We start from the raw sequence: 14,244 nt of genomic DNA, 5'->3' as shown, positions 1-14,244 counted from the left end.
CTGCCAGTGTAATTAGTACAGTGACTTACTGTAGTAATGTCACTGGTCCCCCCAAAAATTTCAAAAATGTCAGTCAGGGGTCCGATCTGTCCGCCACAATGTCGCAGTCCCGTGAAAAAAAATCGCAGATCGCTGTCATTACTAGTAAAAAAAAAAAACAATAAAAATGACATAAATCTTTCCCGTAGTTTGTAAACGCGATATCTTTTTCACAAACCAATCAAAATACGCTTATTGGGATTTTTTTTTTTTTTTACCAAAAACATGTAGCAGAAAACAAATTGGCCTAAAATGTTACATTTAGATTTTTACATTTTTTTATTGGGAATGTTATATCGCAGAATGTGAAAAATATTGTTTTTCTCTTTTTTTTTAGAATTGTCGGTCTTTTTTTGTTTATAGCGCAAAAAAATAAAATCGCGCAGGTGATCAAATGGCATCAAAAGAAAGCTCTATTTGTGGGGGAAAAAAGAGATCATTTGTATTTGGGTACAGCGTCGCACATTCGCGCAATTGTCTGTTAAAGTAACGCAATGGCCTAGTCATTAAGGGGGGAAAATCCTTCCAGTCCAGAAGTGGTTAATTAACACTGACACTGGTGGCACTAATGCAGCAGTGACTAGGGGCAATACAATAACTCCCTCGTGCTGCATTTTTACAAATTGAGTCAAACAGAGCCGGTGGGGGGGGGGGGGGGGTTGTGGTAGATGGGGCAGAGCCGGTAAGGGGTTAATATATTGCTGCTACTAACTTCAATGTTGGGGTTTACTTTTGCAAAAAGTTCCATCAATGCTGGGGAATATTATTGAGTCTTCTGAAATCAATGCTGGGAGGTACTGTTACTGGAGCAAAGGGGATTATTTTACTCCTACATGCTCTTCAGTCAGTCCTCAACATTATAACTCTAAGGGTCCTTTCCCATGAGCGCTCCGATCAGATCCGCCTGTCAGTTTTTTAGACGGATCTGATCGGATGCTCCATGCAATCCCTATGGGGCAGCGGATGTCAGCTGAGACATGTCCGCTGACACCCACTGACATCCGTATCCGATCCTGTCCGTGAAATCCGGACGGATGGAAACCCTATTTTCCATCTGTCCAGGGGATCGGATTGGATGTGATCGGATGAGAGCGGACAGGCAGTTCGCTCTCATCCGATTCCCCATAGAGAGCAGCGGGGCTCTGACAGCTTCCTCTCTGCACTGTGTGCGGCGACGGAGCTGTCATCCGCTGGCTCAGCATGGATTGGTGGATCGGGATTTGGGGGGGGGGGGCGCAGTTTGATATCTTCGCCCTGGGCACCAAATGACCTTGTCCCAGCCCTGGTTAGATGACATCCCCCACGCTAAGGATGCACCAATGCCGTTTTTTATTGGTGAGTCTGAGTACTGATAATTTGCTTTGCAATTTGTGTCCATAGAAAATGAATGGGTGCAAATCGCACTGAAAAGAATTGCATGTAATAATCAACAGTGAATGCAGTGCGATTCCTGTCCAAGTTGCATGCAGTTTTCTGCACCGCTCTTGTGTGTACCCAGGCCTCTCATAGTGATTTCAGCCTGGGTTCACACAGGAGCAGTGCGGAGAAACCTTATGCGATTCGCACCACATTCCTGTTCAAATTGCATGGGATTCTTTGCAGTGTGATTTTCAGCCATTCGTTTTGTATGGACGCAAATCGCACCACAAATTATCGGTTTCGGTATCGGGAACATTGTTATGAGTACTACTGAAAATAATCCGTATCGGTGCATTCCCGCCCCTCACTATAATTATACAGTTATTCCAGCCAATCACAGTGATCTGAGAGGGAGTGATGAAGATGTTTTATATAAATATATTTATCACTGAAAACCCGGCAGGACCATTAACATATAATAGATGCTCTATCCCTTTAAAACAATCAATTAGTACAAAATTAAAACAATTGCATTAGAACAAAATCTCTCCACTCCAGTGCTAACCTCATTGTATTCCACCCACCGAGTGCTCAGGCTTCCTTCCCCTTCTCATCCCCCACAGATCTTTATACAACCTCTCGCTACACCTATCCCAGCATGGAGGGGCTCAGTGAAGGTGGTGGTGAAGGTGTGGAGGGGTCGGATCCGGTCACACAGATCATAAAAGGAGATCCGCCCGGCCTCATAATCCAGATATATCCTGACTCTGTTACTGGAGATATTGGTGGGTAAGCGGATCTCTTTACTGTCATGTACCACAACATACTGATCATCTTTCCTGCCAAAACACCAGGACTTGTTATTATCTCCAATCCCTGTCTGACCTCCTATCCTGTCTATACTGGGGTAACACATCCCGACTATCCACAAATCTGATCCCCCGACATCCACATCCCAGTAATGTCTCCCTGAGGAGAAATTCCGACTGCTCAACACCTGAGGCCAAACCTGGAATCTCTCTGGTGTTTTTGGACGATTCTGGGTTCTATCTGACCTGGATACAGTTTTCCTGTCATCTGATATATGTAGAAGATTATGAGCTGTGTTTACATCCAGTAATATGTCTGCAGCTCCCTGTATATAGAAGTATACATTTACCTCTGTTATTATATCAGATAATGTGTGTAATGTGTGTGATATCCCAGCCACATCCAGACCCCCTCCATCATGGAGGAGCTTCTCATGTCTCTCTCTGTCCTCATTATCTCCATCCTCAGTATCACACAAGTCACCTGTGTCTGATTCCTGTAAGACAGTCAGTGGATCCGTCATGTTACACAGCTCCTCAATGTGACGCATCTTCCTGGACAGCTCCTCCTTCTTTATTTCCAGATCCCGGATGGAGATGGAGATCCGCTCTGTCCGCTTGGAGATTTTCCTCAGGACTCTCTTCTCCAGGTCTTCCAGACGTCTCCTGAGATCTCTAAACAGGGCAGTGACTCTCTCGGTGTCACCAGCTGCTTTTTCTTCTACTTTCCTCCTGTGTTCCTGCAGACTCTGGACTCTTTCCTCCGTCTCCTCTCTCTTTGTCAGAAGTTTCTGCAGAACATTCCTCAGTGTCTCCTTCTTCTTCTCAGAAGCCTCATCCAGTGACTCCATCTCATGTCCTTTATGTCCTCCAATCACACATAACATACAGATACAGGTATCATCCTCAGTGCAGTAATAGTGAAGGATCTTCTTATGGACGGAGCATTTCCTGCTCTCCATGGACAAGGTGGGGTCACATAAGATGTGTTCTGGGGACTTTTTGTGGACTCTCAGGTGTTTATCACACAGAGAAACCTCACAGTGTAGACAGGATCTAACAGCAGGTACAGGAGAGTCCACACAGTAGGTACAGAAGACCCCGGACTCCTTCTGATCCGGCTGAGCAGACAGGAAATTCTCCACTATGTTACGCAGTGTTATGTTCCTCTGCAGTGCAGGTCGATCCGGAAACTTCTCTCTGCATTCAGGACAGGAATATCCTCCAGACCCCCCCTGTGTATCCAGCACACGATCAATACAGACCCGGCAGAAGTTGTGTCCACATCTCAGCATTACAGGATCTGTATAAATGTTCAGACAGACGGAACATTCCAGCTCCGCTCTCAGATCTGCAGACGCCATCGCTGACAGCAGAAGAGAGAAATGAAAGTAAAATTCTCTTCCCCGGGAAGAATGCAGTTGGGAGGGGTGACCTCCTCCTACACAGGGTGAGGCTGGGCTGTGACTTCTACTTTATATATAGGATTCGTTATATGGAGGGACACCAATATTGGAGGAATCTCATCCATAACAATGTGCGTGTCTCAGGAAAATAGAGGTCACTTTGGTGAAAATTAGGGCCGGTGTCAACAAACTTCCGTGTAGAACTGATTTTCTCCCCATACAAGTGAATAGGAACGGAAAAACCAATTAAAGCTGTCACAGATTAACCTCTTGTCGACCACCTGCCGTAGTTTTACTGTGACAGGTTGGCTTTATTACACGAAATGACGTTCCTGTAAGTTGTTTCGTGTAATAGACAGTGGGGGCGCGTGTGATGGCCAGAGGGGGAGCCAATCAGCAGGTCAGGTGGACGCGATGTCCACCGACCATCCGCGACCACTCTCCATAGAGACAGAATGGCAGTCTGCCGATGTAAACAAGGCAGACCGCTGTTCTCTCACAGATGGACACAGGGATCTTGTGTTCCTGCTATTTAGGAACACAGATCTCTGTGTTCATCTATTGAGTCCATCCTACACACAGTTAGAAAGCACCCCCTAGGGCAGTGATGGCAAACCTTGGCACCCCAGATGTTTTGGAACTACATTTCCCATGATGCTCACGCACTCTGCAGTATAGTTGAGATTCATGGGAAATTTAGTTCCAAAACATCTGGGGTGCCAAGGTTCGCCATCACTGTCCTAAGGACACACTTAACTCTTTGATTCCCTCTGGTGTTAACCCCTTCCCTGCCAGTGTCATTAGTACAGTGACAGTGCATATTTTAAGCACTGATTACTGCAGTAATGTCACTGGTCCCCTCAAAAGTGTCAGTTAGGTGTCCGATCTGTCCGCCGCAATGTCGCAGTCCCGCTAAAAAAAGAAATCGCTGATCGCCATTACTAGTAAAAAAAAATAAAATAAATAAAGATGACATAAATCTTTCCCCTAGTTTGTAGACGTGATAACTTTTGTGCAAACCAATCAAAATGCACTTATTCCGATTTTTTTTTTTTTTACCAAAAATATGTAGCAGAATACAAATTGGCCTAAATTGATGAAAACATTCAATTTTTTTAATTTTATTTATGTTTTATTGGATGTTATACAGTGGGTACGGAAAGTATTCAGACCCCCTTAAATTTTTCACTCTTTGTTATATTGCAGCCATTTGCTAAAATCATTTAGGTTCATTCTTCTTCCTCATGAATGTACACATAGCACCCCATACTGACAGAAAAACACAGAATTGTTGACATTGTTGCAGAATTATTAAAAAAGAAAAACTGAAATATCACATGGTCCTAAGTATTCAGACCCTTTGCTGTGACACTCATATATTTAACTCAGGTGCTTTCCATTTCTTCTGATCATCCTTGAGATGGTTCTACACCTTCATTTGAGTCCAGCTGTGTTTGATTATACTGATTGGACTTGATTAGGAAAGCCACACACCTGTCTATATAAGACCTTCCAGATCACAATGCATGTCAGAGCAAATGAGAATCATGAGGTCAAAGGAACTGCCTGAAGAGCTCAGAGACAGAATTGTGGCAAGGCACAGATCTGGCCAAGGTTACAAAAAGATTTCTGCTGCACTTAAGGTTCCTAAGAGCACAGTGGCCTCCATAATCCTCAAATGGAAGACGTTTGGGATGACCAGAACCCTTCCAAGAGCTGGCCGTCCGGCCAAAGTGAGCTATCGGGGGAGAAGAGCCTTGGTGAGAGAGGTAAAGAAGAACCCAAAGATCACTGTGGCTGAGCTCCAGAGATGCAGTCAGGAGATGGGAGAAAGTTGTAGAAAGTCAACCATCACTGCAGCCCTCCACCAGTCAGGGCTTTATGGCAGAGTGGCCCGACGGAAGCCTCTCCTCAGTGTAAGACACATGAAAGCCTGCATGGAGTTTGCTAAAAAAACACCTGAAGGACTCCAAGATGGTGAGAAATAAGATTCTCTGGTCTGATGAGACCAAAATAGAACTTTTTGGCCTTAATTCTAAGTGGTATGTGTGGAGAAAACCAGGCACTGCTCATCACCTGTCCAATACAGTCCCAACAGTAAAGCATGAGCACGATATGGCCATATGGTGGGACCAAATCCCCATTTTTATTTATGGATTGTCTTCAGATTTGGTAGTAATTTCTTTTGCATTTGCGCGCTATTCTTTTTTAATATACATGTCTTTTGGTTCATAGCTGCAGCAGCTTTAGAAATACATGGGTATGCTCCCCCAAATTTTTTGCCTGTTTATTATGTATTCGGTCTGACCAGACTACCGAGGTTGAGCAGCCCTCCCCACCCCCCACACACACCTGTACTCAATCAGTGTCCACCATCAAGTGGATATAGGAGGAGTCCCCTGTAGTGCATTTGCACATCTTTCTTAGCAAGGAGTATTATCTCCAAGGGTTAGAAAGGCTGGATTCATCTCTTTTTCATGGATAGTGTAGGACCCACTGATAATGGGGTACTTTGACGCAGTAGTGGGCTTGAGCACGATATGGCCATATGGTGGGACCAAATCCCCATTTTTATTTATGGATTGTCTTCAGATTTGGTAGTAATTTCTTTTGCATTTGCGCGCTATTCTTTTTTAATATACATGTCTTTTGGTTCATAGCTGCAGCAGCTTTAGAAATACATGGGTATGCTCCCCCAAATTTTTTGCCTGTTTATTATGTATTCGGTCTGACCAGACTACCGAGGTTGAGCAGCCCTCCCCACCCCCCACACACACCTGTACTCAATCAGTGTCCAACATCAAGTGGATATAGGAGGAGTCCCCTGTAGTGCATTTGCACATCTTTCTTAGCAAGGAGTATTATCTCCAAGGGTTAGAAAGGCTGGATTCATCTCTTTTTCATGGATAGTGTAGGACCCACTGATAAAGGGGTACTTTGACGCAGTGGTGGGCTTGAGCACGATATGGCCATATGGTGGGACCAAATCCCCATTTTTATTTATGGATTGTCTTCAGATTTGGTAGTAATTTCTTTTGCATTTGCGCGCTATTCTTTTTTAATATACATGTCTTTTGGTTCATAGCTGCAGCAGCTTTAGAAATACATGGGTATGCTCCCCCAAATTTTTTGCCTGTTTATTATGTATTCGGTCTGACCAGACTACCGAGGTTGAGCAGCCCTCCCCACCCTCCACACACACCTGTACTCAATCAGTGTCCACCATCAAGTGGATATAGGAGGAGTCCCCTGAAGTGCATTTGCACATCTTTCCCAGCAAGGAGTATTATCTCCAAGGGTTAGAAAGGCTGGATTCATCTCTTTTTCATGGATAGTGTAGGACCCACTGATAATGGGGTACTTTGACGCAGTAGTGGGCTTGAGCACGATATGGCCATATGGTGGGACCAAATCCCCATTTTTATTTATGGATTGTCTTCAGATTTGGTAGTAATTTCTTTTGCATTTGCGCGCTATTCTTTTTTAATATACATGTCTTTTGGTTCATAGCTGCAGCAGCTTTAGAAATACATGGGTATGCTCCCCCAAATTTTTTGCCTGTTTATTATGTATTCGGTCTGACCAGACTACCGAGGTTGAGCAGCCCTCCCCACCCCCCACACACACCTGTACTCAATCAGTGTCCACCATCAAGTGGATATAGGAGGAGTCCCCTGTAGTGCATTTGCACATCTTTCTTAGCAAGGAGTATTATCTCCAAGGGTTAGAAAGGCTGGATTCATCTCTTTTTCATGGATAGTGTAGGACCCACTGATAATGGGGTACTTTGACGCAGTAGTGGGCTTGAGCACGATATGGCCATATGGTGGGACCAAATCCCCATTTTTATTTATGGATTGTCTTCAGATTTGGTAGTAATTTCTTTTGCATTTGCGCGCTATTCTTTTTTAATATACATGTCTTTTGGTTCATAGCTGCAGCAGCTTTAGAAATACATGGGTATGCTCCCCCAAATTTTTTGCCTGTTTATTATGTATTCGGTCTGACCAGACTACCGAGGTTGAGCAGCCCTCCCCACCCCCCACACACACCTGTACTCAATCAGTGTCCAACATCAAGTGGATATAGGAGGAGTCCCCTGTAGTGCATTTGCACATCTTTCTTAGCAAGGAGTATTATCTCCAAGGGTTAGAAAGGCTGGATTCATCTCTTTTTCATGGATAGTGTAGGACCCACTGATAAAGGGGTACTTTGACGCAGTGGTGGGCTTGAGCACGATATGGCCATATGGTGGGACCAAATCCCCATTTTTATTTATGGATTGTCTTCAGATTTGGTAGTAATTTCTTTTGCATTTGCGCGCTATTCTTTTTTAATATACATGTCTTTTGGTTCATAGCTGCAGCAGCTTTAGAAATACATGGGTATGCTCCCCCAAATTTTTTGCCTGTTTATTATGTATTCGGTCTGACCAGACTACCGAGGTTGAGCAGCCCTCCCCACCCTCCACACACACCTGTACTCAATCAGTGTCCACCATCAAGTGGATATAGGAGGAGTCCCCTGAAGTGCATTTGCACATCTTTCCCAGCAAGGAGTATTATCTCCAAGGGTTAGAAAGGCTGGATTCATCTCTTTTTCATGGATAGTGTAGGACCCACTGATAATGGGGTACTTTGACGCAGTAGTGGGCTTGAGCACGATATGGCCATATGGTGGGACCAAATCCCCATTTTTATTTATGGATTGTCTTCAGATTTGGTAGTAATTTCTTTTGCATTTGCGCGCTATTCTTTTTTAATATACATGTCTTTTGGTTCATAGCTGCAGCAGCTTTAGAAATACATGGGTATGCTCCCCCAAATTTTTTGCCTGTTTATTATGTATTCGGTCTGACCAGACTACCGAGGTTGAGCAGCCCTCCCCACCCCCCACACACACCTGTACTCAATCAGTGTCCACCATCAAGTGGATATAGGAGGAGTCCCCTGTAGTGCATTTGCACATCTTTCTTAGCAAGGAGTATTATCTCCAAGGGTTAGAAAGGCTGGATTCATCTCTTTTTCATGGATAGTGTAGGACCCACTGATAATGGGGTACTTTGACGCAGTAGTGGGCTTGAGCACGATATGGCCATATGGTGGGACCAAATCCCCATTTTTATTTATGGATTGTCTTCAGATTTGGTAGTAATTTCTTTTGCATTTGCGCGCTATTCTTTTTTAATATACATGTCTTTTGGTTCATAGCTGCAGCAGCTTTAGAAATACATGGGTATGCTCCCCCAAATTTTTTGCCTGTTTATTATGTATTCGGTCTGACCAGACTACCGAGGTTGAGCAGCCCTCCCCACCCCCCACACACACCTGTACTCAATCAGTGTCCACCATCAAGTGGATATAGGAGGAGTCCCCTGTAGTGCATTTGCACATCTTTCTTAGCAAGGAGTATTATCTCCAAGGGTTAGAAAGGCTGGATTCATCTCTTTTTCATGGATAGTGTAGGACCCACTGATAATGGGGTACTTTGACGCAGTGGTGGGCTTGAGCACGATATGGCCATATGGTGGGACCAAATCCCCATTTTTATTTATGGATTGTCTTCAGATTTGGTAGTAATTTCTTTTGCATTTGCGCGCTATTCTTTTTTAATATACATGTCTTTTGGTTCATAGCTGCAGCAGCTTTAGAAATACATGGGTATGCTCCCCCAAATTTTTTGCCTGTTTATTATGTATTCGGTCTGACCAGACTACCGAGGTTGAGCAGCCCTCCCCACCCCCCACACACACCTGTACTCAATCAGTGTCCACCATCAAGTGGATATAGGAGGAGTCCCCTGAAGTGCATTTGCACATCTTTCTTAGCAAGGAGTATTATCTCCAAGGGTTAGAAAGGCTGGATTCATCTCTTTTTCATGGATAGTGTAGGACCCACTGATAATGGGGTACTTTGACGCAGTAGTGGGCTTGAGCACGATATGGCCATATGGTGGGACCAAATCTCCATTTTTATTTATGGATTGTCTTCAGATTTGGTAGTAATTTCTTTTGCATTTGCGCGCTATTCTTTTTTAATAAGACACATGAAAGCCCGCATGGAGTTTGCTAAAAAACACCTGAAGGACTCCAAGATGGTGAGAAATAAGATTCTCTGGTCTGATGAGACCAAAATAGAACTTTTTGGCCTTAATTCTAAGCGGTATGTGTGGAGAAAACCAGGCACTGCTCATCACCTGTCCAATACAGTCCTAACAGTAAAGCATGGTGGTGGCGTGTTTTTCAGCTGCAGGGACAGGACGACTGGTTGCAATCGAGGGAAAGATGAATGCGGCCAAGTACAGGGATATCCTGGACAAAAACCTTCTCCAGAGTGCTCTGGACCTCAGACTGGGCCGAAGGTTTACCTTCCAACAAGACAATGACCCTAAGCACAAAGCTAAAATAACGAAGGAGTGGCTTCACAACAACTCCGTGACTGTTCTTGAATGGCCCAGCCAGAGCCCTGACTTAAACCCAATTGAGCATCTCTTGAGAGACCTAAAAATGGCTGTCCACCAACGTTTACCATCCAACCTGACAGAACTGGAGAGGATCTGCAAGGAGGAATGGCAGAGGATCCCCAAATCCAGGTGTGAAAGACTTGTTGCATCTTTCCCAAAAAGACTCCTGGCTGTATTAGATCAAAAGGGGGCTTCTACAAAATACTGAGCAAAGGGTCTGAATACTTAGGACCATGTGATATTTCAGTTTTTCTTTTTTAATAAATCTGCAACAATGTCAACAATTCTGTGTTTTTCTGTCAGTATGGGGTGCTATGTGTACATTCATGAGGAAGAAGAATGAACTTAAATGATTTTAGCAAATGGCTGCAATATAACAAAGAGTGAAAAATTTAAGGGGGTCTGAATACTTTCCGTACCCACTGAGGTGATCAAATACCGCCAAAAGAAAGGTATATTTGTGGGGAAAAAAAATGGACATCAATTTAATTTGGGTACAGCGTTTTACGACCGTGCAATTGTCAGTTAAAGTAACGCAGTGCCGGATCGCCAAAAATGGCCTGGTCATTAAGGGGGGGGGGGGGGGGTTGGTGAATAAAACCTTCTAGAACTGAAGTGGTTAAAGCAATAAAACAGCTACTAAACTGTTCCTTGTAGTCCTACAGACCAGCAAGCAAGCTTTCTTGTAATAAAACCGATGCAGCTGAGCATCCACTCAGTTTTTTATTGCAAGGAGCAGGAGGTGGTGCCCCCCCCTCCCTCCGCCTTCCGCGGCTCCCCTGGGTCTCCCGTCCCACTGGGAGACCAGAGCGACCAGCCGACACGTCCACCGGCTGGCCGAAGACCCAAACAAAGCCGGATTAAGCTCTGATCAGGTCTTCGATATAAAAACCTGGAAGCGACGTCATGACATCACTTCTGGGTACTGGAGACGAAAAGGTGCCAAATTAAAAAAAAAAAAGACAGCATTCAAAACAGCCAAACTTGGCGTTTTGAATACATTGAAGTGCAGTGGAGAGGCTTGGGGTCTTTTAGACCCCCGATTCCTCCATAAAGAGTACCTGTCACTGCTTATTACTGTCACAGGGGATGTCTGCATTCCTTGACAGCAATAAAAGTGATCAAGATTTTTTTAAAGGGACAATATAAAAATAAAATGAATAAAAAAAATAAGGAGAAAAAAAAAAATTAAAGCGCCCCATCCCTCTATGCACACGCGCAGAAGTGAACGCATATGTAAACGATGTTCAAACCACACATGTGAGGTATCGCTGCAATCTTTAGAGGGAATAATTCTGGCACAAAACCTCCTCTGTAACTCTAAACAGGTAACCGTTAACATTTTTTAACGCATCGCCTTTGGAGATTTTCTAAGTTCTGTAGTTTGTCGCCATTCCACGAGTGTGCGCAATTTTAAGCATGTTGGGTATCTATTTACCCAGCATAACATTATCTTTCACATTATGGAAAAATTGGGCTAACTTTACTTTTTTTACTTTTGTTTTTTTTTTTTTCCATGAAAGTGTATTTCTTCCAAAAAAATTGCATTTGAAAGACTGCTACGTAAATACCCTGTGACATAAAATATTGAAACAATTGCCATTTTATTCTCTAGGGTCTCTGGTAAAAAAAATAATATATAATGTGTGTGTGTGTGTGTGTGTGTGTGGACCCTATGGACCAGAGCTGTAAAGAGAAGGAGCTCATAATTTAGTCCCCCCTGTTTTATCTCTGGTGAATGAGTACCCTAGGAACACTGCAGTTGTTGCCGTATACCTGATGTCACTATAGAAAAAAACTGATTGATCGATCTGCTACATCCATATACTTGAGGATTGCAGAGGGATTACCTAAGCCTCGCAGCAGATTGGAGATTGATCCAGAGGGTCCATAAGGGTGATCCATTATACCCAAAACGCTCTTTTGAGTGTTAATGGAGGTGAGCGGCCATTACACTTGATTGTGGATTCCAAGCTCACGAAAGATCGCACCGAGTTGTCACCGGAAGTGTCCTGTGTCACTCCATCACATATGAACTTTCTATCATCGTTATTTTTGGCATTGTTTGCACTTTCTGCACTTTTTGGGACTTTGCAATTTTAATGCGACTTATTTATTAGTGCTGTACACTGCGTTTATCTATTTTAGTTTATTAAGCACTTCAAGTGAATTTCACTGTCACCTATTTTTATTGATATTTTCACTGGCACCTTATTCAGTTATCCTAGATGACCACCGTGCAACTTGATGTTATAGTTGTCTCTTTTTAATACAACAATCATTTAGCTGTACTTCCATTAATTACCATATTTTTCACTTTATTTTATTACCACTTCAATATTTTAGATTGTGATATAAGGATCATCACTTCTATTTATACTTATTTTTATTCAGCACTTGAGCATTTGATTGATCACTTTGGCACTTTATATATTATCATTGTATTTTTTGAGAGAAGATCATTATTGTATATGGTTTTACTCATGCATTAGAGTCTTATGGTCCACCAATTTAGACATCTTACGCTGATTCCCTCCTTCCCTATGACAATGTTGGGTCTGCATTCATACTCTTCTCTCCCTATCACCAATAAAGAGAAAGGAACAGTGGTTGCACATCTGACAGTTTCCAACAAGATGGAACACCTCTGTGTGCTGTAAGTCTCTGACGTTATAAGGTGTCCATTACTGTCCTCTAAGGACAATAGTGCCCATTCATCACAAGTGATTCAGACATGGGGATCATCATTTCCAAAAATCAGCCAAATAATGGTGAGCCCAAGATGAATTCCTTCTTTCCATGCCCAGTCCTAGCTTGGTATGAATCATGGACCATATATCCATAGCCAATCACTCAACCTTGGTTGGAGTGAAGTCATTGCTAAACAGGCTCGGATCTATTGCCAATGGATGGATTCCTTGTTGGTATTAGGAATCGGTGACTGAAACATACTCACTTTTATTGACATCACCCTCCTGACCCTTGTGACAATTTACACCACTGGGATCTCTTGGAAAGGACACCGGAGGATGGATATGACAGCACCTGGACTGCTGACTGGGCCAGTGAGATCAGACATGTCATATCTAAATAAAACTGGCTGAGCTGAGTGGAATAAAACCTCAATGGGGCCATGTTACATCTACTGAGGATCACACCGACCTCAACCCCGAAGATGAGAAGAGAACTTTGACACTCTAATCTCTGTCACCAGACCATTCATTCTAACAACAATCTTTACATACAATTATATGTGCATTAAATGCATTCCATTAATGTTGGTAAAAGTATCCCTTGTGTAGACCCTCATAAGCCCTGAGACTGCTGCTGAGTGCCCCCATCTTGGATTTGATGTCAGCAGACTCAAGTTCCACTCCGTAGTATTCCTCTTCCCTCCTCTCCCAGCAGCTTCATAAAACATTTCCTGAAGTGTTCAGCTGTAATATGACATATGGAAGTGTAACTTTTATCACCCAGAGAACAGCAGGGGCCCCATTCATCTGAAAACTTAACAACACCGAGGGCCACAAAGAAGGAGAGAGAGGAATGTATGTAGGGCAAACTTAGACCATTGGTCCAGTCTGCAGACCAAACAACTTCTTTATGTTTAAAATATTTTTTTTAATATAGAAAACTCTGGTACTTTCTGTTAAATAAAGGAAGTGGGAGCGGGTGGTGTGATGGGGGATCTTCCGATTCTAATATTTTCTGTAGGAAGACATTCCCCTTTCTTGTCTCAGGAATTCGGGAGGTGAACACACAGCGTACATGGAGCTCCTGATGTTATATCTCCGCTCTTATACAGACACTAACACTGGAAGAACACCGGGGACTCCACACATAACAGGATGGAGACAAACTAAGTTATAATCCGGGCTGGTGGGGGCAATGTACTACCGATGGTCTCTCTTTATCCAACAATGTCCTCCATATATGAATCAGACTTAGAGGGAATGTAGTGTTGTTATACAGATGTTCTTTGGTCTATGATAATGTTTAGGACTATAAATTAATGCTTTAAAATATGTTTTTATTTCTTTTTATTTATATCAATAAGAAGTATTGTGATATGTGTATATTTAACATTTACCCGGTGCAGCCAGCAGGTGGTGCTATTGAGTCAGTTCTCCAACTGCCTCATTGTTCTCTGTCCGGTGAAGATTGTAATT

General features: G+C 43.2%; 1 protein-coding gene across 1 annotated transcript in view; it reads right to left on the bottom strand.

Annotated features, from left to right (window-relative positions):
- Positions 1–2,008: 2,008 nt before the first annotated feature.
- LOC309553054 (uncharacterized protein) overlaps positions 2,009–14,244 on the bottom strand; it is a gene marked incomplete at its 3' end in the record, with an annotated part of 310,864 nt that continues 298,628 nt past the window's right edge. Inside the window, exon 6 of the mRNA XM_082253952.1 lies at positions 2,009–3,648. Within this exon, the coding sequence (XP_082110078.1) occupies positions 2,009–3,648 (1,640 nt within the window). The remainder of the gene's footprint in view (positions 3,649–14,244) is intronic.

The sequence above is a fragment of the Pelophylax lessonae genome (assembly GCF_965119305.1).
Source record: "Pelophylax lessonae genome assembly, chromosome: 4".
NCBI classification, from domain to species: domain Eukaryota; kingdom Metazoa; phylum Chordata; class Amphibia; order Anura; family Ranidae; genus Pelophylax; species Pelophylax lessonae.
This window is presented reverse-complemented; position numbering and strand designations above follow the sequence as displayed.